Below are 26,840 nucleotides of genomic sequence, written 5' to 3'. Positions count from 1 at the left end.
TTAAAATTTTTTCCAGAGAAACAGTTTATTTATTAATTTTTGGCTGCGTTGGGTCTTCACTGCCGCGCGCGGGCTTTCTCTAGTTGCGGCGAGCGGGGGCTACTCTTCGTTGCGGTGCACAGGCTTCTCATTGTGGTGGTTTCTCTTATTGCGGAGCACAGGCTCTAGGCACGTGGGCTCAGTAGTTGTGGCTCGCAGGCTCTAGAGCGCGGGCTCAGTAGTTGTGGCGCACGGGCTTAGTTGCTCTGCGGCATGGGGGATCTTCCCGGAGCAGGGCTCGAACCCGTGTCCCCTGCATTGGCAGGCGGATTCTTAACCCCTGCGCCACCAGGGAAGTCCCTCAGATCTCTTTCTGTGACGTGATGCTGGCCACAGGAAACACCGGCTTCTCAAAAGCCTGCCTCCCCACTAGACTCACACATCCTTGACCCCCCATAAGGACTGAACAGTGTCCCCCCGCAAAATTCAGAACCTCAGAATGTGATCTTATTTGGAATAGGGTCTTTACAGATGTAATTAAATTAAGATGAGGCCATACTGAACTAGTATTCTTATAAAAAGAAGAGAGGACACAGAGAGACACACACACACACACAAAGAAAAAGGCCATGTGTAGATGGAGGCAGAGGTTAGACAAAACTAGAAGCCAAGAAGCACCAAGCATGGCCAGGAGCCACTAGAAGCTGGAAGAGGCAAGGAAGGATCCTTCCCTAGAGATGACAGAGTGAGCATAACCTTGATTTTGGACTTCTAGCCTTCAGAACTATGAGAGAACACATTTCTGTTGTTTTAAACCTCCAAGTTGATGGCACTTAGTTACAGTGGCTCTAGGAAACTGATCTATCCCCCATCTTCCCTGCCCCCCTTGAATCCCTACGCGCCTGGAGCAGACTTGATTTGGCACCCGTGTCCCTAGACGCTTGCAGATCTGCTGCTGCTCTCTAGCCAGGGCATCTCACGGCCATCTGGTCTTCCCAACCTGGCTGGATTCCTCATGGCTACAAACCACTATGTGCTAGGCCCAGGACTAGGCCCCGAGACACAACAGTGAGCAACAGACACAGCTCCAGCCTTCGTAGGACTTATGGTCTTGTGAGAGCCAATATTAGTTTAAAAGCCATACAAAGATAATTACAAATCATGAAGAATGGCTTGAAATAAAGTTTGAGGTGCCAGCAGAGTGTTTGATAAGTAGGGTAGCCAGAGCATTTATGAGGCAAACCAGGACCCTGTTGAGAGTGATAAAGTGCTAAACCAGACAGACAGACACAAACCAGGACTGTTCCCAGCACACCAACGGGTGATAACAAGGGACACATTCCTACAAGCTTCTTCCCAAAAGGTCAAAAGAGATAAGCTGGTCCGAAGAGAAAGAAGGTAAAATCTCCAGGGCAGAGCCAGGTTCTTAAGAAGGTCTTAAGAAGGAGGTAAACTGTGTAGTTGCAGACACAGAAGCTTAATCTTTCCCCACCAATGTCCTGGGCCTGAGCAGGGCCAATCAGGAATCTCTGGCATTCACCTACGTAACAACAGTCCGAGTGATCCATCACCAGGACCACACTTGATTGTGGTTGTTCCTTGGTCCCCAGCACGCAGGCCTGTGACCCAGGAGGCAGCTAACCCATTCGTCTACATTCTCTGGTTCCACCCTCTGCTCAACTCTAGGCATGAGTATAGTGCAACACACCTTACAAAGGGCTGTCACACACATCACCGCATGTGATAATAATGCCGGCCACTCACTGTTATTAACAGTAAGAGCTAACATCTACCCAGCTCTTGCTCCTGGATAAACAATTTACATGATTCTTTTCCCTTTAATTCTGATCATAGCCTTATGAGGTAGATACTCTTAGTCTCATTTTTTAAAAGGGGGAACTAAAAGCTGGAGAGGTTTTAGGTCATTCACAGGGCCACACGGCAAAGTGGAGATTCAAACCCCAGCAGCCTGACTTCAGACTCCAGGCTCTGTCTCTCTTAGCAAAAGCAGACCCAGCAAAGTGCATGGAACGTAATTTGTCAAAGCTCTGTTATCTTCCAGCACCAGCGGAGATGGAGGTACTGGTCTAAGCCCTGCCTCTCACTGGTCATCTCGACTTCGGCATGTTCCTTTTTCTCTTCTCCCCTCCATTTCCTCATCTGTAAGATGTGGCGTTGGAAGAGATGTTTATAAATTCCCATAAAAATCAGTGATTCATCTTACCCTTCCACAGCCCTGAGAGTCAGATCTTAGCATATCCAATTTTCAGATGAGGAAACTCAACACTAGTGTGGTCAAAAGGGTTTTTCAGGTCACACAGCTAGTTAAAGCCAAGACTAAAACCCTGGCTTCAGACCCCAAACTCTGCAACTCGTGCTACTGGAACACACTCACAGACCATTCCCCCAGTGATCTGACCTAGATCAAGGCTGGAGCCCACAGGCCCAGCAATGGGTTGGATAAGGTTCCCACAACTCCCACTACCCCTGGCCAAGTTTGGTAGGAGAGTGTGATCCGCAACCTTTGGGTCAAGCGAAGCTAAGTGGTTTATTCCATTCCCATTTCTCTTTGAGTCTTCAGCTCCCAAGTAAGAAAGCTGCCTGGAAGCCCCCTGGGGCTGGGTGGGGGCTTTGCCAGAGCCTAGGAGTAGGGGATGTAAGAAAACAAAGAGGCATCCCATGCTTCAGGCAGAGATGTGCTTCTGTGCTTCAGTCAACCTTCAGGAAGACCTTCGGGAGGGAGGGGCTCTCTGGGAGGGAGGGCAAGTTCTCTCACTGTCCTCTGTTTCTCAAAGGCCCTCACAACATCTCTGCCTAACCCTGAGAGCACAAAGAACAAGTACACAACAGCCATGAAGTCATCGCATTCCTTCCCAGCCTCTCAGCCTGAGGGGGCCACCCTGAGGGGGCTTTCGTAGCAGGAAGCATGAGCTCATGGCAAACTCGGAGCACTGAGACCCATTCTTCAGCACAGAAGTGCAGAAGCCAAACCCAGAGGAGGGTGCTTTGTGAGGTCATAACGGCGAGGGGCTTTTGAGGCATGTCTGTCCCTTCCCCACCTCGCTGGAGACAGAGAACGTAAGTCTCAAGGGAGGAAGACGTGTCAACCAAGGGGCCTTGAAGAAGGTGTGGAACCACAGCTGGCCAGCCTTCCCAGAGATGAGAAGACAGAGCCTACTTGCCTCCCGTGGGCACCAGACACTCCTTCCCCCCACCCCGCCCAGGAAGGTCTTGGTGAAGAAGGCAGCACTGATCTCCACACCCAACAATCCAACATAGCCCCTCAGCTACCGAGTTACTACAGACCTCTTAGACCCATGGAAACCTAACTGTCCTGTGTCCCTCTCCTCATTCAAGGGTGATCTGATAAAACTCATCTGTGCTGCTAACAACTGTTAGTGGCTGTCATTGTCTTCTAGGCTTTTGCACTCCCGGCAGGGCTACTGTAGGGACTGGATCACGTGGGAATCTCAGGGTCATGGGAAGCTGTGGGAGGAGCCCATCATGCTGCCTACACACCACACCCCCCCGATACGAACACACAAAAGCCTGTGACATCCGGCCCCAAAGGCAAAAGACTGCTCCTTCCCTTCTCCTTCACCCCTGCTCTTTGGCACAGAGTCTCAGAAGGGTCACTCAAGTCCAGAATGTCTCAACTTGGGCACTACTGACATTTGAGGCCAGATAATTCTCTGCTGTGGAGGACTGGCCTGTGCATTGTAGGGTAATTAGCAGCATCCCTACCCACCAGATGCCAGTAGCATCCACCTCCCAGTCATGATAACCCAAACTGTGCCCACAAATTGCCAAGGGTCCCCTCCTTTGTTGTCTAAAACCGTCAAAGAGACAAATAGAATATTTTAGGGTAATTGCACCTGATTAAAACTGGTATAAATCATCATGAAGCATATTTCCTTTGCTTTATGTTCATTACCAACATATTTAACAAAAATTTAAGGAAAAGAAATGATTTAGGGGCTTCCCTGGTGGTGCAGTGGTTGAGAGTCTGCCTGCCAATACAAGGGACATGGGTTCATGCCCCAGTCCGGGAAGATCCCACATGCCGCGGAGCGGCTGGCCCCATGAGCCATGGCCACTGAGCCTGCACGTCTGGAGCCTGTGCTCCACAACGGAAGAGGCCACAACAGTGAGAGGCCCGTGTACTGCAAAAAAAAAAAAAAAAAAGAAATGATTTAAACCAAAATCACTCCTAGTTGAGAACCACCACTCTAATCCTACAAATTCTAAAAGGTCCCCTGTAGGAAAAGCTACCAAACCATGAAATGTGTGTGATTCATGACCTTAAATGTCCACCAGTGACCAAATGGTGTGGTGGAGCAAACTAAAAGACTAAAACCGAAACACCATTTTTTAAATGACGAATCTCTGCGCAAACAGCCAGACTCAACTTTGAGGGGAAAAGTACCCAATATGAAGATAGCAGCAAAATAAGAAAATCTTTGCATCCTAAAACCACATTAAAAGGTAGACTACAAAATCTTACATGTCCATATGAAAAAAAAACTAACACCTGATTGGATGAGATGACAGGATTACCAGTATATCATTTCTCTTACTTAAACTTTTGTTAGTATGTGGGTAATTAACATAAAGCAAAGAAAATGTATGCTTCACAATGATTTATATAAACTTTAATCAGATGCAACTTGCTTAAAATATTGTTTGTTTCACCATTTTAGCCAGCAAAGGGGGAGGGTATGCTTACGAAACAACAAATTCATATTTCGTGTCTCCTGCTCACTCCCTGGGTCTCAGTCAGGGAAACAATTCCTTCAGGGGAGGGACTGTCTCCACTGAGCATCTCCTCACTTCCTAGGGGGTGGGTCTGGGATAGGGCAGCTGCTTGATAGATATTGACCTGAACTTACCTCGGATTTCAGGGTGGTGGTTCGAGGGCTGCCACTTGGAGTATAATGGGTTTCTGTGTAGGCTGGAGCAAAAAGGTGCCTGAAAAGAATAAAAACAGGCATTTGTCTCCTTAGATGATGGACTTCACCGTCCTGGGAACAGCAGCCAGTGATTCTAACTAAACTTGGTAGAGCCACCCCAAGAGTCTCTACACAGAAGGAACTAGGCAGTCCCATGGAACGGCTCAAGGAATAAAAAGAAAAACAGAGTGAAGTTTGTTATGAACTTTGTGTTCATTGGGATCATTGCTTAAGTCAGCCACAACCAGATAGAGTTGACCACAAAAGCTGTCATCTTAGATCTTAACTTGTGCTGGGTCCTGGGAAAATACATGTGCAAACACATTCACAAAAATTCCCAGGGTCTATGGACCCTATTGTGTACCTTGACTGATTATTTCTCCAGCGTATCCACCAACTTTTGGTATCAGCACACCAATTTTTCTTTAAGGGGATCCCTCTTCCCCGTTGCATGTTTTGGTAAGACTGTCAATCAAGATATCCTACCTGGCCTTGGCCAAGCGTGGCCCTCGGCGCAAGCCAAGTCAATAGAGCAATGCTGCAAGAACTTAACAAATGGGAGCTATTCATCTGCTCCTGTGTTCCTGCTGCATGGGTTCCAGGAGTTTCCTTTGCCCATCTTTTCTGAGACCTAGTGGTTCAGATCTGCTGAGACCTGGTAGTTTTATGTGTTACCCTTCCAATATTGTTTTTTCTTTCCTAAAATTGGACATTGGTTTCTCTCTTGCCACAGACCTCTTGCAGCTGATGTTAAGAATCCCTCACCAGGGCTTCCCTGGTGGCGCAGTGGTTGAGAGTCCGCCTGCCGATGCAGGGGATGCGGGTTCGTGCCCCGGTCCAGGAAGATCCCACATGCCGCGGAGCGGCTGGGCCCGTGAGCCATGGCCGCTGGACCTGCGCGTCCGGAGCCTGTGCTCCGCAACAGGAGAGGCCACAGCAGTGAGAGGCCCGCGTACGCAAAAAAGAAAAAAAAAAAGGGAAAGAAAAAAAAAGAATCCTTCACCAAAGGCAAGGTGACCTCAAATAAGGCTTTTAGAATTTCCCTGAAAGTTAAAAGACAAAAGAGCCAAATGGATGCTTCAACTAGCTCAGCCACATTAAAAGCAGAATGAATCTAAAGAAAGTCGAGGTCAGGGGGCAAAGTTTGTAATGGAAGGCACCATTAAAAATTGGAGTCTAACAAAAAAAGAATTAAGTGGATCTATATCTACTAATGTGGAAAGATGTCTAAAATGGAGTTATATAAAGACAATAAATTTCAGGAATATGTACTTTTTAAATCCCTTTGAATGAAAAAGTAACAGCAGTACACACTAGTGCATGCATCGACAACAGGTGGAGGAGGGCACACCCATCATTAATGGTGGTGATCTCAGGGAATTACAGAACATGTTCACAATGTAAGTTGTATAATATTTCTGAAAAACTGGTTGATCTTGAAGAATAATTATCATGTATTTATTCTGAAAACGGAAAATCTAATTTGAAACTGCTTTTTAAATGAGAAGATACAAGCTGAGGCCAGCATAGAAAGCCAAAGGGACCTGCAGGGACCACCCTGGTTTTGTAAGAGGTGATATTTCCCACAAGAGAGGGTCATTGAAGAGGATCTCCAGAGTCTCTCGGAGTCACTTCCAGCTCTAAGTTCCGGGACTCCAGACTCTCAGATTCCCCTCCACCCACAGAGTGCAGTCAGAAGGCAAATGCCACAAGGGTTGTCTCTTGCACTATGTCAAGCCCTTCAACGTGCTGTCTTGGACAAGAAGAAAAGAAACCCAACAGGGAGATGTAAAAACAAAGCAAAACAGAAAACCCAGCTTGTGTAGAGAAACTCCAATTCACATGGAAAGTTTGGGTCAGTAGCTAACTTGCCAGATTCTGTCTCCCTTTCTCTTTCTCCTTAGCATCTAACCAGTCAAGGATCGAAGGGAAGAGTCACCCACTTGTCTGGGCGAGATAAACTGTAAACCCCAGGAGGACAGAGGCCAAGCTGTTTTGCTCACCAGTACATACTGGTGTTTAACACGTACTCAGTGAAAGAATGTGTTAATTTCTGAATGAATGAATGAGTGAGTCGTTGAGCATACTGGGAGCTTAGAACATGGTCTGGAGTCTGAGAGACTAAGTTTCAGTGCCAGTTTTGACATCTACTGTCTCTATGGCCATGAGCGAGTTGTTCTACCTCTCCAAACCTTTGTTTCCTCTTCTGCAAAATCCCTTCTACTTGACAGGGTTGTCATCTGAGTAAAATAACCTAATGCATGAAAAGAGCTTAAAACCAGTCCTGGCTCAGAGTGGAGCTCAGTAAAGGTTAGTGATTATCATTATTGCTTTCAACAGGGATTATGATGGGAAGAACCCAGAAAAATGGATGGAATTTACCTATTTGCTTTCAATTCCCCCCAGCCATTAACTCCCCAGCATATCACTTGAGAGAGGTGAAAAAACAATGAGCTCATTCCTGCAGCCCATTTCCTTGGTCTGCTTTCACAGACTGCATAATGGACGGCGAGTCAGGAGTTCAGAATTTAATAGTCCATCCCGGATGACGGTAGGGAGACGTGAGTTTTCCCACAGTAATGCACTCCTGGAAAATACACCCTCAGCCTCTTCTGAGTCTTAGGGGGGAAAATATTCATCCAGTGACACCAAGATGCTCCAAAGAGAGCAATCCAGATTGAACCTCAGAGGAGTCCACATTCTTGTCGGTTCTTGGCCCCACATCCTCAGCAGGGTAAGCATCTTTCTGCACCTTCTTATTCTGAGGTTCTGCCACTGTCATCATAGGACTCTCAGAGCCTCAGTGCTGAGAGGGACCTCAGGAATCATTAAGCCAAACTCACTAGACTGTGGACTCCCTAAGAGCAGGGAGCACGGCTGCCTTGTTCAGTGCTTCTCCCGGCTCCTAGTACCAGGCAGGTTTATTCTTTGAAAAAGTGGATGAATGAATAGATGAACGAACAAACGGATCTTCTACCTTGTGTAGGAATCTGCCAGATGGCCATTCGGCACTGGACATCTCCAGTGACAGGGAGCTCCTGAGACCACCCACCCCATTTCTGACCACATATAATAGTTAGAGAAAGTTCTTACACTGAACCAAAAGCTACCTCTCTCTGTAACCGGCACCCACTGGCCTCATTCTTGTCTGCTGAATCCACAAGAAACAGTCTGCTCCCTCTTCCACCTAACTGCCCTTTTCAGGACCAGCAGCATTAGCATTACCTAGGAACTAGTTAAAAATGCAAATTGTAAAAAAAAAAAAAAAAAAAAAAAATATATATATATATATATATATATATATATATGCAGATTGCCAGGCCCCACTGCAAACGTCCTTGCACACAGAAACTCTGTGGTTGGAGCCCAACCATCTATTGTTGTAATAACTCTCTGAGTGATTCTCGGGCAGAACCACCACCCTAGACCACAAGTTCTCAACATACTTTTAAAGCAGGCAAACTTCAAAAATATCCACGTGTCTCACTACCCAAGCCTCCATCACCCTTCTACCTCCACCACACCCTGGATCATTCTGAGCTTAAGAAACCCTGAAAAGTTGCAATCAAAATAGTTCACATGCCTTTAAGTGAGAAAGCATTTCACCTCACAACATGCCTATGAGGACATTGCAACCTCGGAACTGTAACTTGTCCAAGCTGTCACGGCACAGTGTCAGAGCCGGGTTTCAAAGCCAAGTCTGTTGGACCAGACCATACTTTTTTTTTTTTTTTTTTTTGCGGTACGCGGGCCTCTCACTGCTGTGGCCTCTCCCGTTGCGGAGCACAGGCTCCGGACGTGCAGGCTCAGCGGCCATGGTTCACGGGCCCAGCCGCTCCGCGGCATGCGGGATCCTCCCAGACCGGGGGCATGAACCCGTGTCCCCTGCATCGGCAGGCGGCCTCTCAACCACTGCGCCACCAGGGAAGCCCCAGAGCATGCTTTTCAAGCAGTTCTCCTCTCTGTCTCTATTAGAAGGTATAGGAGCATCAAAGTAAAGCACTACCGGCAGCAGTCCAAAGCACACTCTGACAGTGATAACAGCAGCCTTGAGAACATGCGATGCTCCAAAAAGGAGGCTCCTGGGTCTTAGATGTGAATACATGCAGAGAAGAGCCATGGGGGTAAGCAAAGCACAGGGCAGGATAAAGAGGATAGACATGTAAGGACGTCAGGGGTCGTTCGGGGGGCTTTTTTGTTTGTTTTTTTAATAACAACCCTTTCCCCAAATGCGGTTGCGGATGTTGGCCAGGAGGGTCATCCTTCCTTCTAAAAGCAAAAGGAAGGGTTATGTCCCATCACCACTATCTGTGCAATTGTACCGATTCATAAGACACTGCTTTCACACGCTCCCCGTCGCCCCAAGCTAGGCCCATCTATGCCTCCAGTCCCTGGTGGTGCCTTGGCGCTGCTCTCGGCACCAAAGACACTATCCCCTCAGAGACAGGGCTGCAGGGCCACTGAGCAGCCCAGCTCAGCCCAGCCACCCCTTCTCCAACCACATCTTGCTCTCATCTCCTCTCTGACAAGGGGCTGGCTCAGCAGATCTGCAGGAAGCTGTCTCTCACCACTGGAGCGTGCTAGGATTTTCAGGAAACGAGTTGCGAGTGACGTGCATCCAGGAAGAGAGAAGGACTGTCCGAGATTTCCCACCCTGCCCCCTCCTTTTTCTGGCTTTGATGGAAAAGCAATTTCTGAAGCAGTGCCTCCCACCCGTGCCCTCAAGGCTCACAAGCCCACAGGCAAGCAGAGATCACACATCATCCCAATGCTAATAGCAGCCAGCGCTGCAGTGCTCACTTTGCGTGAAACTCAGGTTGCCCAGACCCCAAAGTCCTCGAGCAATCTTCTGAATCCCAACTGGGAAAATAAGCTGTCCCCCAAATATTGGACATAAAACATAAGGTCACTCTCCAGGGAGGGACAGCAGAATTGCCCGTGGTGGCCTGGTAACTGTACATGCAGCCAGACCCCCCAAAACACACTGCAGCGCCAACAGCCCTGACCCACCTTTCCTAAGGCTCTCAGCCTTCGAACCCAGAACCGTCCCTTTAAGGACTATGTACTGTCAGACTAATTTCAAATGCTTCTCTAAGCTTCTCTAAAACCCCCTCTAGGGAGAAAGAAGCAGCAGGACTAAAATTTGCAAAACGTCTTCCCGAGTCCAATCCCCCCATCCTGCTGCTTCAGATAAGCAAATCAGTGAAGACAAAGTGATAATTTCCAAACTACCTTGAAAAACAACCCTACCCAGATATGCTCAGCATAAACAAACAGCACTCTGCTCATCCCAGTGGCTATTTTTACTGACACCTCCTTCTCCCAGGTCTTGCTCCATATCTAGCTCTTTCAGGAGTATTGGGGGCATTTATACACTGGTGATGCTTGGGAGGTACAGCCTTGCTGGTCCCTCTTATCTCCTCTGGAGGAGCCTCACCCTCACCCTGTCCATCCATGCGGGTGATAACATGAGGCTCTTTCATTTATCACTTATACTTACAATGCCGTCATAACGAGACTCAGCCCAGTAATACAACACCCGGAAATGCTGTTAAAAACTATAAAATCCCAGGCCCCATCCCAGCCCCACTGAGAATTACATTCTCTAGAGAAGGACTCAGAAATCTATATTTTTAATAGTTTTTCCAGGTGACACTTTTTCAGTCTCTAGGAATTCTCCATTGTATCAATTTTAACATTTTTAATTCTTTTTCTTATTTCTAGCCTCCTAAGCACTCTCTCAAAATCTAAAGATAATATCAGCACAGCCTAGAGGGAAAGTCCCGGGCTCAGAAAGGTTTGGTTTGAGCACCAGCTGCACTACTCTCTAGATGACTGTCACTTCAAACCCTGGAAATGAGACAAAAGATCACCATAATGCCTTTCAATGTCATACAAAAGCACTGTCAAATCACAGGCTCTGGGAGGTCTGAGGTTCTTTGGACTCCATAGGGGGAAATGTAGCTTTGAAAGACTATTTACAATTAATTAGGGCAGCTCTTGTAAAACCCTGTAAAATTAGATGTTAACTTGTAAAAACCTAATAAGATAGAATAGAGATACAAATGATTTCAATCTAGCAGAAAAGATAACTCTCAAGGTTATGATTTTATTGCCCATAGAATAGTAACCAGTTTTGTATGTAATTTAGCAACGTTATCTCAGCATTCCTTCTTCACTATTGAAAAAAATATGTTTCCCTTATCTATCCAATTTTTAAACCAGTTTTATCATTTTGTTGGTTCCTCCATTAATTAAACAAAACTTTGACAAAAGCTCACTATCTGTATTTGTATGAGAACTGTTTTCAGTTGAGCCACATAAATCCTGTCTTTTTCCTAGACTGAAAATGAACAGGGTGATAATTATGATCTCACAGCCCCACTGAGAGGATCAAATGAGAAAATACATTCAAATACTAGCTATGACGTTTATGAGTTCTGTGAACTTGGGCAAATCGGTTAGCCTCTCTGTGCCTCAGTTTTCTCATCTATAAAATGGGGGAAATAATAGAATCTACTTCATAGGGTTACTATACAATGTTAGGAGAGTGTCTGACTATGAATATTTGCTAAATAAAATAAACAAATGTGAAAGAAATCTTTGCAAAGTATAAAGTATTTCTTTCTACAAATATCATTGTTAACATTTTCTCCGGGACTATCTATGTGCACATGTGGTAAAACTTGGTAATTGTTAACCAAGATAATGGGCTTCTGAGAGTTCATAATACTAGTCTCTCTCCTTTTGGGTATATTCAGAAATTTTAATATTCATATTTTTTAACTAGCAAGGTGATACTATACACATCACAAGCTACTCAGCCTCAGTGTCCCTTTCTATCAATTGGAAATGGTGATGCCCAGGACAGGCAGACATTGGGAAGAGCTTTTGAAAAGCAGAGAATGATATTCTAATGTAATGGCTAGTGCTTGCCCATATTTGGGACAAAATAACAAATTCAGTAAGTAGTGTTTTGTTGTCTTTTGTTTTCGAAGAGCAAGAAAGAAAAGGGGAGAAGAGACAGCTCAAGCTGTCTCAGAACCAAGATTTCCAAAGCAGTGCTCACTCCACCTCTGACTCCAAAGGAATGGAAACAAACCAACATGCCAAAGGCATGCATGGCCCTAAAGCCAAATAAGGGGCCCACAGGCAGAGGCATTCCTTTTTGAGGGAACAGAAAGTTTAAGGAAGGGGGAACTTTAAAGCTTGCTCCTGATGTAAAGAGTAGGAGATCTCCTCCTACTCCAAGGACTCACTTGAGCAAGCATCATCGCTCCTAGAGGCCCAGCTCCAAAAGCAATGCCACAAAGCAAGATGGCGCCACCCATAAGCCTGGCATAAAGCCGAAGCATGTTGTCTTTAACCTTCTATTAAGGAAGTGTCCAAACAATGCATTAAATCAACACTCCTTTTCACCAAACGCATCCCATGACATCTTCTCCCAGTCCCCACAAGACCTGGCACCCTTCCGACCAGGTCCTGGTCCTGTGTTTTGCTTTTGTGTTGTCGACCAAAGGATGTTTGGATGAGCTCTGTTTACTCCTTTGGCCAGCAGGGTCTTTATTTAATCCTCTTCAGGCCTCGCTCTTGGCTGCCTCCACGAAGATGGAGTAACCTCTCTGTGCAAATAGGGCTGACCTCTTGGGATCAGGATGCTTAACTGTCAGGGACCCGAGAGGCCCTCAAAATGGCTCACCCAAGAAGAGTTTATGGGTTTCTTTTGCAGGATCCTGTAAAGTACCCATTACCGGCACTTATTGGAATTGGATAAGAACAGTTCAGGGAAATGGGGTACTATGTTTACTACTTCTGAGAAAAATAAAGAAGTGGAAATCAGTTACCACAAGCAACCAAACCAGTTTCGATAGCAACAAGTTTCTGGTAAGTCACCACAGTTATCAGATTAACGTGAAGGGAAGAGGCAATGGTTCAGTTGTACAGATAAACTTTGGGGATAAGACACAGGAAAAGTGAAGAAAAGAAATCTCTAAGATCACAGGACTTATGAAAATATGCTTAGAAAAAGGGGAGTAGGTGGGCTATCCCATGAATAAAAGCAAACAAAAAAAAAGCAAAGACCACAAACCAACCTGCCCTAAATGTGGGTTCTTGGTCCCTTTTAGGCTCTGATTAAATATCCCAGTAACTCTGATAAACCTTGACCAATGTTTCTTAGCATCCTAAAGCACAAATCACAGTGAATGCACAAGTCAAGAAGGTTAGAACTTGGAAAAGTCCTCCTAGAACATAGTGGACATATGTTGTCCTATACTGCCCAGCAGCCCTGCTACTTTCTTGGGAAAACAGTGCCAAATTTACATTTAGAGAAATGTTCCCCTCTTGCTGCATGCTGACTGGGGCCACCTGGAGTCAGTCATAACAAGTCAGGACAATCAGGTCTCATTTCACTGAATTTCTAGATGAGTGACACCGGTAAAAATGGCTGGAGCTGAGACACAACCATTGGTGGCACCTGAAGATGATGTTGAAATCTCATCCTCTGCACACCGATGCTGAATCGAACCTCAGAGACAGAGTTTCGGGTGAAGTAGAAAGAATAGTGTTATTGCTGTGCCAGGCCAAGGGGACCACAGCGGGCTCCTACACTTGAAAACCATGTATCCCAATCCGGATGGATTTTTTTTTTTTTTTTTTTTTTTGGCTGCTTTGGGTCTTCGTTGCTTCGCACGGGCTTTCTCTAGTTGCAGCTAGTGGGGGGCTACTCTTCCATGTGGTGCGCAGGCTTCTCATTGCGGTGGCTTCTCTTGTTGCGGAGCACGGGCTCTAGGCACGTGGGCTCAGTAGTTGTGGCTCGCGGGCACTAGAGCACAGGCTCAGTAGTTGTGGCTCGCGGGCGCTAGAGCGCAGGCTCAGTAGTTGTGGCACACAGGCTTAGTTGCTCCGCGGCATGTGGGATCTTCCCAGAGCAGGGCTTGAACCCATGTCCTCTGCATCGGCAGGCTGATTGTTGACCACTGCGCCACCAGAGAAGTCCCCAACCTGGATTTGATGAGGAGTTTTATAACAGTGGTTCAAGGGTGGGGTCGCTGACAAGATTAGGGTGTACACAGGGGCCTGCACTCCCTTAATCCCAGTCTCAGGTCTCCTAATCTTGATGAGCTTCTCGGGTCCCTTTAATCTTGCTTCAGGTGGTTTCTTGGCTGCTCCTCCCTTGATTAGCAGCTGTTGGAATCTGCCTTTTGGAACTCAGGGAAGGTCATGAGGGCTGGAGCCTTGCCTACAAGAAATGGGGAACAAAAAGGCCTCCATGCCCGGGAGCCCCACAGCGTCCTGCTTGGTTTCAAAGAGACTCTCTATGAATTCCTAGACCCTGTCCTTTTCAAGCCCTAGCTCTTCAGCTTTTCCCTAACTCTGTGTGTTGCCTCATATGCTTCCCATAAAGTTTTATTGGAGGGGAGGGGGATTGGTGAATAAATGGCAGAGTCTACTGCAACAAAAAATCTTTATATGTCACCCTCTCTGTTCAGTGCTTACCCCCATTCCATTCTCATGGATGAAAAATTTGAAAAAGTGCAAAAGCAACTTACCAACATCACAGAATTATATTTTGCTTCTAAACTCGTCAGTCTAAATGAACTAAAGCTACCTAAACGTCAGCATCAGCAGTAGATAACCCAAGAGTTGGGCCATCCAGACACTCCCAAAAGGCAGAGAGGAAGGATGCTCGTGCAAACTCATCAATGAATGCTTATTAAGCAGCATAATATGGTACAAACTGCAGGGCACACAGCCTCAGGAAGACCAAGTTCCTCCTGGCTTGAATTCATCACGTATTTGCTCTGGATTCTTGGCCAAGCTGCAGTGCCTCTTCGGAACACCCATTCCACAAGTATTTATTGAGGCCAATCATGTGCCAGGCGCTGTGCTGGGCGATGTAAAGGAGGCAAGCACAGCTTTCCTGCCCTCCACAGGGCACCTCGCTCATGAAGATTAGAGGAGGCTGAAGGGTGGCAGCTTATGCCACCCCAGACATGCCACTTTAGCATAAGGATCATTTTGAGCTGAAGGCAACTGAGAAGAAGCAGATACAAGAAAAGCTCCTTGCCCTCCTCCTATTTGCCTAAAAGCGGGTCATCAATTCTCAAAGGTGTCCCTCCTCCTCTCTCTACCAGGAAGGACAAAAGTTAATCACCAGAGACAACTTTAGACCCCGTCAGCCTGGAGACGGCACCAGAGGAATCCACACAACAAACTTTAAAAACTAGCCTTTATCTATCATTTCCCAAATATATACCTTCCCACTGTTTATGGCCTTTAGAAGCCTAAAACCTCTTTCCTTTTTCCTACCATTTCTCTACAAACTTATTGTTCTTTGCTGAAGATGCTACAGAAGCCTCAATTCTGTGTCACTCATTTTTCTCTGGGTATCTCCCATGTATACATGTTAATAAACTTCTGTTTGTTTCTCTCTTGTTAATCTGTCTTTTGTTACAGGGTACCCAGCCGAGAACTTAGAAAGGAAAATTATTTCCCCCTTTCCAAAGTCATCTGTGAAAGTACTTTGCAAACACTAACAGGCCACACAGAAGGTAGATATTACTATTCAGTCCCTAGAAACCAAGTCTCTATATTACAACCTATCTTCCTTCCTTCCTAGAACTGCTGCAAACCACAGCTGCAATCAACTTCCAATTTCCCCTAACAAGCTGCCTACACAGCTTCGGAGGAGGGGTGTGTGCGTGAGTGCATGTGTGCGTGCGTGTGTGCATGTGCGCGTGCACGTGTATGTTGAGCACAGAGAGAAAGGGCCGCCTAGGGATCAGGAACTCAGTATCCTCAACACTGCTGATCTCCTTTTCCACAGCCATATTCCTATCACCACATAACTGAAAGGCCAGTTTAACCTTCACATTCTTACCCAAGCCCCAAAGCCAGCATCGATAAGAGATAAAGAGCTTCTAGAATACAAGGGGTCTAACATCTTTCCCAACACTTAGATCTCCTCTTTCTCTAGCACTCCAGTCTTCCTCCAAAGGAATCCCTTTCCATGAATTGTCCTTCCTTTCCTGGGAAGGGGGGCGGGGGGGGGCGGCCTCGGAAAAAGAAACCAAGCCTGATATAATGCAGTCATTATAGCCCCTTTGGCCCATCTGGACCTCTCTCCAGGGAGACTGATGCAAGAGGAGAAAACGTGGGGGCCGCCAGTTTCCTGCAAACCCGTAACCTCGGGGGTGAAAGAAGGAGGAAAAGGGGGCAGTGGGGCACATGGGAGCCATGGAGGGGACTGGAAGGGAGCCATAAGTACAGAAGTCATAAAGACCCATTTCTCCTTAAACTGGCTCAGGAAAGCCTGGCCCAGCTCCACCCACTCAATGATATCATTGTTTTCAACAAAAGCTGGTTTGAGAAGCCGAAGGAAGACCCCCAGCGAGGCCTCACCAGTTCCTGGGAGATCAGTCAAGTGCTCAGAATTGTAGATAAGGGGGGAAGTCTATGTAAGGGTGAAAATTACAGAGATAACCAGGGTAAGGACAGACCGCTTCTGCCAGGACTTTTAGGGCCACGGAAAGAGTATAGGATGCTACTTTTCACATAGATTTTGATTCCCCACCACCAGAGTGGATGACTGGAGATTATTACCTTCAACTACTGAGAAAACTAAAGATCTGAGAAGTGGCTTATCTGAGGTCCCACCACAAACTAAGGACAAACACGGGGACTTGTACCACTGTCCTGCTACTTACTCAAGCCAGGAACCTCAGATTGGCCTTTGAATCCATCCCCTTCCTCAGCTCATATCCAACCCATCTCCGAGTCTCCATGATTCCACCCTATAAGTATCTCTGGAATCTGTCCCCTTCTTGAAGGGGGGACAGATAAGTGTCTCCGTATCTGTAACCACTTCCCTATATGAGATCACCATAATTTCCCCCTCAGATTAAAGTAAAGCTTTAGAATGGGTCTTATTGCTATCACCAGCCTTGCCCTTTCCAATCCATCCTACACACTGTAGTCGAAGTAATTGTTCTCACATGCACTTTGGATGCTGTCGCTACCTGCCTTTTCAAATTTCTTCATCGGCCCCCCATTGCCCTCAAGATACACACCCAATCCTTTGAAGGAGCCTACAAGGCCCTTCAAGGACTCGCCCCTGCCTACCTGGACAACCTCTTCTCTCACCATTTCCTTCCTCCCTCTTGCTCTCTGCTCTAACCACAAAGAACAACTTTTCATCATCAACAAAGGCCTTAGAGCCTTTGTTCCTGCTACTTGCCCTGCGTGGAAACCATCCCCCTTGTATAAGCCACAACTCTACCACCACCCTACTTCCTTTTACTTCGCTTCCTCCTAGAAGCCTTCGCAGGCCTTCAATCCAGGGTAGGTTCCCCTTCCCCGTGCTCCCACGGTACCCTCTACTTCCCCCAACATAGCCTGTCCCACACTGCTCAATAATGGTTGGATTATCTCTCTCCTCCACTAAGCTCTAAGCCCCATGACGTCAAACTGTGTTTGCTTGCCGTTACTCTTCCAGGAATACCCAGGACCTAGCCCAATGCCAGCCACCAAGCTGGCACGCACAATATTTGTTAAATGAAGGAAGAGAAGGTAAGAGAGAAAGGAAGTTAAGAATTCCCAATGAGTGGGCTTCCCTGGTGGCACAGTGGTTGACAGTCTGCTTGCCGAGGCAGGGGACACGGGTTCGTGCCCCGGTCCGGGAGGATCCCACGTGCCGTGGAGTGGCTGGGCCCATGAGCCATGGCCACTGAGCCTGTGCGTCCGGAGCCTGTGCTCCGCAACGGGAGAGGCCACAACAGTGAGAGGCCCGCGTACCGCAAAAAAAAGTAAAAAAAAAAAAAAAAAAAAAAAGTAAGAATTCCCAATGAGTAACCCAGAGCTCAAGCCTTGGAGACTCAATACACTGGAGACTCGTCAGAAAAACCATGGATTCTCTGACCCAATACCTACTCCCAGTTGAGTTTGAGCAAGACCTGCAACTTGCTCCAGGGTGCCCAAAAGCCTATTCATTTAGCATCCAAGGTATCAACCAAAGGTCTGTGTATGTCACTGAGTTCTAAATAGAGAAAGAGTAAAGGTTACATTCTTAAAATCAGAATATCTCCTGGGCAAAATGTAAACTTGTCTTCATTCTCAGGACAGAACCAGTCCAGAGGCCTCAGAACTGGCCTCCTCCTATAGACTCTTCCCTGGGGATAATCATGCTCCATGTCCTAAGCACAAAGGTTGGAGAGTAGAAATCCAGCTTCCAGGGAGTCTGGATGAAGAGCCTAGGCACATCCTTGAAGATGAAAACAGAGGTCTGGTCAGGAGACTCCCCCAACTCCCCAAGTTATGAAGAAGCCACCTTTGCCTTGGGCTCAGCCCCTTGCAGTCCATGGCTCCATCCGCCAGGTACACCTCCACCCACTGGGCTCAGTCCAAATTTCCCTTCGATGGCGAGGGGTTGGGGAAGAACTTCTTCTCATCCGAGGTGCAGAAAACACAGCTCAGCTTTAAATTGCACCTCAAGCCTCTTTCCTAAAAATACCCCATCTACCTCTCTGACAATATGGTTTTACCAGAGGCAAGAGAAAGCCCAACTCAAAGTCAAAAATAAGAAAACAAAAAAATTTGAACTCTAAGCCACTCAAATCCTCAGGTAGCCCAGCTGTGGAAGGGAGAGAAACCCCTTTCCCACTGCCACATACCACTCTTCTGAATTATAATGATTTGGCTAGCTGGAATACTGAATTCCTAAGAGCTTATTAGCACTCCAGTTTTGGTTCCCCTAGATCCAGACCAAATATTTATATATTAATTTCTCAGTCTGAATTCCTTTCTCATTCTTCCACTCATCTCTCCTCCCTCCCTCATCCGAAGCCTCCCCTCCTTGCTCCCACAAGACAGAGCTCCAAGGTACCCTCCTGAGGGAAGTTTTCTCTAACCCCCAGTGAGAAATTCCCCCTTCCTTACCGCCCCCTCAGCACTTTACTTTTAACGGTATTAAGTAAATTTGTAACCAACCTTGGATTATGCTGTTTGAGCATTTTCTCTCCCATAGAGAGTAAACGGCCAGAGGGCAAGGCTATGGTCTGCATCTGCTCCCTACAGCACCAAGCATAGGACTTTACACACAGGTGCTCAATCAATATTTGCTGAAATCAATACTACAAAGCTACAGTAATCAAGATAGCATTGTGTTGGCACAAAACAGACATATGGATCAATGGAACAGAATAGACAGCCCAGAAATAAACCCACACACCTACGGTTAATTAATCTTCGACAAAGGAGGCAAGAATATACAATGGGAAAAAGACGGTCTCTTCAGCAAGTGGTGTTGGGAAACTTGGACAGCCACATGTAAACCAGTGAAGTTATAATACACCCTCTCACCATACACAAAAATAAACTCAAAATGGCTTAAAGACTTAAACATAAGACCTGACACTATAAACTCCTACAAGAGAACATAGGCAAAACATTCTCTGACATAAATTGTACCAATGTTTTCTTAGGTCAGTCTCCCAAGGCAATAGAAATTAAAAGCAAAAATAAACAAATGGGACCTAATCAAACTTACAAGCTTTTGCACAGCAAAGGAAACCATAAACAAAATGAAAAGACAACCTTCAAAATGGGAGAAAATATTTGCAAATGATGCAACTGACAAGGGCTTAATTTCCAAAATATACAAACAGCTCATACAACGCAACAACAAAAAAAACAAACAACCCTATCCAAAAATGCGCAGAAGACCTAAACAGATATTTCTCCTAAGAAGACATACAGATGGCCAACAGGCACATGAAAAGATGCTCAACATCACTAATTATTAGAGAAATGCAAATCAAAACTACAAGGAAGTATCACCTCACACCAGTCAGAATGGCCATCATTGAAAAGTCTACAAATAACAAATGCTGGAGAGAATGTGGAAAAAAGGGAACCCTCCTACACTGTTGGTAGGAATATAAGTTGGTGCAGCCACTGTGGAAAACAGTATGGAGGTTCTTCAGAAAACTAAAAATAGAATTATCCTATGATCCAGCAATCCCATTCCTGGGCATACATCCAGACAAAACTATAATTCAGAAAGATACATGCATCCCTATGTTCATAGTAGCGCTATTCACAATAGCCAAGACATGGAAACAACCTAAATGTCCACTGATAGATGAATAGATAAAGAAGATGTGGTATACACTGCTATTTTTAAAATAGATAGCCAACAAGGGCCTACTGTAAAAAAATTTTTTAATTAAAAAAAATTTAAAAAGAACTATGTATGTTAGTAAATGTTTATAACATAATAAAAGATGTGGCATACACACACACACACACACACACAATGGAATACTACTCAGCCATAAAAAAGAACAAAATAATGCATTTGCAGCAACATGGGTGCAACTAGAGATTATCATACTAAGTGAAGCAAGTCAGAAAGAGAAAGACAAATACCATATCATACCACTTATATGTGGAATCTAAAATATGACACAAATGAACCTATCTATGAAACAGAAACAGAATCACAGACATAGAGAACAGACTGGTGGCTGCCAAGGGGAGGGGTTGGGGGAGGATGGAGTGGGAGGTTGAGGTTAGCAGATGTAAGCTTTTATATATAGAATGGATAAACAACAAGGTCCTACTGTATAGCACAGAGAACTATATTCAATATCCTATAATAAACCATAATGGGAAGGAATATTAAAAAAAGAATGCATATATGTATAACTGAATCACTTTGCTGTACAGCAGTAATTAATACAACACTGTACATCAACTATACTTCAATTTTTTAAAAAATCTGCTGAAATCAAACTTGTAGAGTGGAGTCAAGTTAGCTCTGGTTTATAAGGCAGGAGATCCATCAGCTGATGAATGGATAAACACAATGTGGTACATCTATACAATGGAATACTATAAAGCAATAAAAAGTAATGAGGTACAGATGCATGCTATACAACTTGGATAAAACTCAAAAACATTACACAGTGAAAGAAACCAGTCACAAAAAACCAATATTGTATAATCCCATTTATATGAAATACCCAGAATAAGCAAATCTATAGTGGCAGATAGCAGATTAATGGTTGCCTAGAGCTGATGGCATTGGGGGAGCGCTGGGGGTAACCGGTCATATTAGTTTGCTAAGGCTGCCTTAACAAAGTGCCACAAACTGAGAGGTTTAAAAAACAGGAATTTATTGTCTCACAGTTCTAAAAGTTAAGTCTAAGATTAAGGTGTTGGCAGGGCCATGCTCCCTTTGAAGGTACTAGGGAAGGATCTGTTCCAGGCCTCTCTCCTAGCTTCTGGCATTTCCTTGGCTTGTGGCCACATAACTCTAATCTTCACATGGCATTCTCCCTCTGTGTGTGTCTGTGTCCAAATTTCCCCTATTTATAAGGACATCAGTCATATTGGATTAGGTGCAATCCTACTCCAGGATGACCTCATCCCAACTAACTACATCCTCAATGACTATCTCCAAATAAGGACACTCTGAGGTATCAATACAAGGGGTTAGGACTTTGACATATGAATTTGGGGGGGACATATTCAACCCATAACATTGCTAATGGCTTCTTTTTGGGGTGATGAAAATGTTCAAAAATTAGAATATGATGATGGTTACACAACTCTGTAAATATACTAAAAAACATTGAATGGCATACTTATAAAAATGGATCAACTGTATGGTATGTAAGTTACATCTCAGTAAAGCTGTTAAAAAAAAAAAAAGCGGGAGAGTTGGGTTTAAAGATTCTGCCCAAGCTCAATAACCAACCCATTGGTGAGAGTGTGTGAAACATTCTCTCAACACAGGTGGTGGATTTAATTTACAGAGAAGCCAGAGGCAAAGTGCCTTTATCTACCTGTTCTGTGTAAATTCCCTGTGACCCAGTGATTCATATCTAGGAGGTGATTCTCTAGAAGTACCTCTCAAAGAACATGAAGGTGTCCACTCCAGCACTATTTGTAAAAATGAAAAAAAAAAAGAAAAGAAAAAAATAGTTTGAATGCCCATCAATATGGGGTGATTAAATTGATCATGGCATCTTGATTATTACTGAATCTGAGTGATGGGTATAAGGGATTCATTATATCATTCTCTCTACTTCTATGTGCATTTGATAATTTTTCATTATACGAAGTTCTAAAAGTTAATTATGGCATATGCATACAATGTACCATCATATAGCCATATGATCTCAAAAATTTACATGGAAATGTATCCATAATATACTCCCATACTGTGCTGTATGAACGTAAAATGGTACAGCCTTTGGGAAGGAATCTGTGGAATGGGAGGTACGATTTGTCAAAATTTAAAATATTTTAGACATATATGCTATATGACCTTGCAACTCTATTGCTAGGTATTAATCCTACAGAAATACTTGCAAATGTACTCAAAGATTATGTATAAACCTATTACTGCAGCATTATTTATAATAGCAAGAAATTGAAAACTGTCTATTAATAGGCAAATTTTTAAATTCTGGTTCATCCATTCAGCGGAATCCTATGTCATCATTAAGAAGAATGAAATAGGTCTATAAATATAAATATGTGGAAAGATATTGAAGAGAAATAATAAAAAAGCAAATTATAGAATGGTACATAAAGTATGATCTCATTTATTTTAAAACTATTACTTATGTAATTTTTGCTAGAATTTTATTATCAAAGTTTCAAACACTCCAAAAAGTTCTTCTGTAAATTTTTAAAAATAATTGATGATTGCCCATGTTATATTTCCAAATGAAAAAAAAAAGGTAATAAAACTTAGGATATAGTATAACCCCATTTGGATAAACTTACATGGAAATTTATACAGGGTTAAAAAAAATCCATATGAAACAGTATGTTCAGGGTAAATGTTCACTCACTGGATGCCAGCTATCGTTGTTATCTTAAGGTAAACAGCCTGATGGTCAAGGGTTCCTCAAACTCAAGAATCAACTCCCGACTTCCTCCAAGTACACAGCTTCCCTTCGCTCTGACAAGGGTCCATCTAAGGCCAACAGGGCAGCTGACAGCTTCCTCCCATTCATTTTACCCTGTGCTCCTGCTGAAGGGCCGCCAGGAGAAATAAGCTTGAGACAAAAGAAAACCATGGACATCCTTCCTGGCTACACAGGCAGCCCTGGCTGCAGGTCCCTGGAAGGAGATAGAGCCGGAACTGGTGAACAAATCCCAACCTCCTTATCAGATAGCTCAGAACCTTGCCAAGGGAGTGCCCGGGCACTGATTCTGCAGGCAGAGACAAGAGGTACAGTTTGGCCGACTGGAGAACCCTGCACAGCTGTATTCTCGAGATACAGTTAGGTCAAACTGGGCACAGCAGGGGAGCAGAAGTGAGTTTCCTCCCAGGGGCAATGGGTTTTAAGGTCATCTTCCTAATTACATTTGGAAACCAGCTCAGGGGAATTCCCTCTTACTTCATTCTTAAATGTTTTTCCCATCCTGCAAAATACAAATAATAGCAACTATTTATTGGGCTCTCACGGTGCACCAGGCACAGCGTAAGTCCTTTAAGAGAACTGTGTTATTGAATATCACATGACACCTGATGAGGTGGCCACTATTATTAGCCCCATCACGTGGATGAGGAAACTGAGACTTGCATAGGTAAGCAACTTGCCAAAGCTTACACCTCCAGTAGGTGCAAGGAGCCAGCCTGACTCCTATGTGCCTGGATTGCAGCACTACAGTCCACTGAAATCCAAATTCTAACCTAGGCCTAGGGAAGGCAGGAGGAAAGAGAAGAAGGAGGGTAGAATAACAGAGAAGTAACACCAGTGTTCATCGAAGAGCATACCAAGTAAGGACAGGGCATCCAAGAGGCAGTAGGAGGCCACAGCTAAGACCCCGGGCTTGGAGTGCCCTTCCCACCCAGATGTCCCTGAACAAGTCACACTGCTCCATGCCTCAGGGTCCCCATCTGCCAAACAGGACTAACACAGGTACCTACACCTCACAGGGTTGCTGTGATGATTCAATTAGAGATTGCACAACAGAGCCTGCTACATAGGCATCTCCTATGTTGTAGCTATTACTACGGTTGACGATATCATTATTCCTATCTGACCATCATTCCTCAGCCAGAAGCTGCCTGAAGGCAGACTGTGCATCAGACAACATGAGCTGGAACTTAGGAAATGCTGATAAATGGTAACCACACATGCTATGTCTCAGTATGTTTTTCTCTTGCCACTCTTACTTGAAGACAGTCACAGGGCCACATGCAATGCTTTGCATCACCAAGACACTTTAGAAAACATCCGTTCTTGACTCTGCATTAATGAAACTTAGCATGTATTGAAAACCAGCTTATTTATGTGCCACGAGTGATACTACACACAGCGTAATACATTATCGCTGGGACTTCCCTGGTGGTGCAGTGGTTAAGACTCCGCGCTCCCAATGCAGGGAGCCTAGGTTCGATCCCTGGTCAGGGAACTAGATCCCACATGCGTGCCACAACTAAGAGTTCACATGCCACAACTAAGAAGCCCCCGTGCCTCAACTAAGGAGCTGGTGAGCCACAACTAAGGGGCCCACCTGCCACAACTAAGACCCAGCCCAACCAAATAAGTAAATAAATAAATATATTTTTTAAATACATTATTGCTAAGGCTCACAAACCTGGTGCATTTTTTTCCTGTGCCTGATGTGTAACAAATTACCACAAACTAGGTGGCTCAAAACAACAGAAAGCTATTCTTTCACGGTTCTGGAGATCAAGAGAGCGAAGTCAAGGTGTTAGCAAGGCTGCACTCAGTCTGAGAGATTCCATTCCTGGCCTCTCCCAGCTTCCCGTGGCTGCCTGTATTCCTCGGCTTGTGGCTACATCACTCCCATCTCTGTGGTCACACTGCCTTCTCCTCTTCTGTCTGTGAGCAAATCTCCCTCTGCCCTCCTCTTACGGATATACTTGTGATTGAATTTACAGCCCACCCAGAAAATCCAGAATTATCTCCCCTTCTCAAAATCCTTAATATAGTCACACTTAGAAAGATTCTTTTTTGCCACATAAGACAGCATAGTCTCAGGTTCCAGGAATTAGAATGTGGGTCTCTGGGAGGGTGGGGAACATTTTTCAGCCTACCTCATCCTGCAATGAAGTTATTTTCTATTTTCTATGCAGGACATAGAGTATAGTAAGAAACAGACAGACATGAGTGTGACTCCTGGATCTGCCTGACACTGAGTAAATTACTCAAATTCCTCACACTTGAGTCTCCCCATTTATAAAATATGAATAATAATAATAATATCTTCTAAAAAGAGTTGCCATGCGGATTAAATAAGATGGCATGTGAAGTGCCTCTGCACAGTGACTGGTTCTCAGTAAATGCTCACTAAGGAGTGAGCGTTATCGTGAACACAAATGAATAAACAACATTCAGGAGGCAAGTGACTTGCTGAAGGCCACCTAACCAGAAAGTGTCAGTGCCTGGAACTGAATCTGGGTCTCTCTGGCACCAAAGCCCAAGCATGTTCTACCCTATGGATTAGGCATTTCAGGCTTATGTGCTCACAGCCTTAAGAGTCAACACATCTAGGTTATTTCAATTGTGGATGCTACTTCATACTCTCTTCCGGCTACTGTACAGCTGCGTCCCTTCAGATCACCACTTCTAGTTACTGAGACTGAGTTTACACAGTCTACCCTAAGAAAGCAATATCATGTTTCCAATGATTTAGAAATACTGGAGACCCTGCTTATGCAGGGGTGCGGTTAAGAGTTTGGCTTGTACAAAATCACATCAGATTGGCTGGCAATCCATTTGGTCTGCAACTCCAGGGGTTCTGGACAATATGGGAATTATAACCGAAATCAATCTCCATCTACAAAGCTACAATTGGAAACTGCATTTCAAACAGGACCGTGAGGTCTCTCTGGGGCAAGGTGCCTAGCCCAGCACTTAGAATTTAAATCCACGTAGGCATTCGCTGCCTCAGAGTCAATGCAGCAGGGTTAATTCCAGTTCCTGATACTTCAAAAAAATGTTTGAAGAAAATTTCAGACACTCACAGGGAGCTCTCTTCAAATTCTCATGTCCCCACCCATCCATCCAACCGTTTCCTCGGCACCGGTCTCCTCGGGTTATACAACATCAGCTGCGGGGAATGGGGAGCCCAGCTGTGTGCAGAGTTTGGAAAAAACATTCTGAATACTTTAGGTCTGCCAAATACTTGGTTAAAGAACGATATCCTCTAATTTCTTAAGCCATGTGTATTTTAAGTGAAATGTAATCCATATGTCTGTGACTCATTTAAATGCACTTCAGTGAAGCATGGCTCACCAAGAGCGCTGGGATATGTCTAAGCCTTTCTTAAGCTTCTCTTTGATCCAGGAAATTGAATTCTGCCAACAACAAATGAAGCTCCTGACAAGAGAGGGTCTAAGAGAGCTGTCCTTTATCCTAGATAAGATGTTAAAGTCTATTCCTCACCCAGGAGGAAGCCGGGGAGAACTCCACAGCCTGGGTGATAAGAAGAGTTTTGCTCCAGATCAGCTACGCATTTCCACCGGGCCTCCTTGGAAGAGAGGTGCAGCTGCAAGCAGTGGTAACTAACCTACCCCGTCTATTGCTGAAAAAACTCCTCTTCTGCCTATTTCTCCCCTTCTTGGGTCCTCCAGTATTATACAACTCAAATAGGGATGAAGGGGAAAAAGCCCAGGAGCTAGATCATTCCATTAGCAATGAATGTTAATTTTCCAGGACAATTAATTTTGTTAATTTTGTTGCTTGATTTCCAAGACAACAAAAGCAGTCTCCATCCCTAAGATATCTCTGAGGGACTGATAGGAAGTTAGAGATATGAAGTGAGATGAAAGTCGGAAGTAGTGGTAGGTACAATAATCAGTAAATCTCCAAATGCCTAAATTCTGCCTTGACCATTACTATTCCCCATGAGGTCTGGAGG

The 26,840-nt window shown here is 44.9% G+C and overlaps 1 protein-coding gene across 2 annotated transcripts in view; it reads right to left on the bottom strand.

The window, feature by feature from the left end:
- ADAM19 (ADAM metallopeptidase domain 19) overlaps positions 1-26,840 on the bottom strand; it is an 88,591-nt gene that overhangs the window by 49,339 nt on the left and 12,412 nt on the right. For both annotated transcript variants that reach the window (XM_082623589.1, XM_082623590.1), the window contains exon 4: positions 4,869-4,947. In XM_082623589.1, coding sequence (XP_082479715.1) covers positions 4,869-4,947 — 79 coding nt within the window. The remainder of the gene's footprint in view (positions 1-4,868; positions 4,948-26,840) is intronic.

Source organism: Mesoplodon mirus, assembly GCF_964341445.2.
Source record: "Mesoplodon mirus genome assembly, chromosome: 5".
In the NCBI taxonomy this organism is placed as follows: Eukaryota; Metazoa; Chordata; class Mammalia; order Artiodactyla; family Ziphiidae; genus Mesoplodon; species Mesoplodon mirus.
Note: the sequence above shows the minus strand (reverse complement) of the source record. Positions and strands in the feature narration are given on the sequence as shown.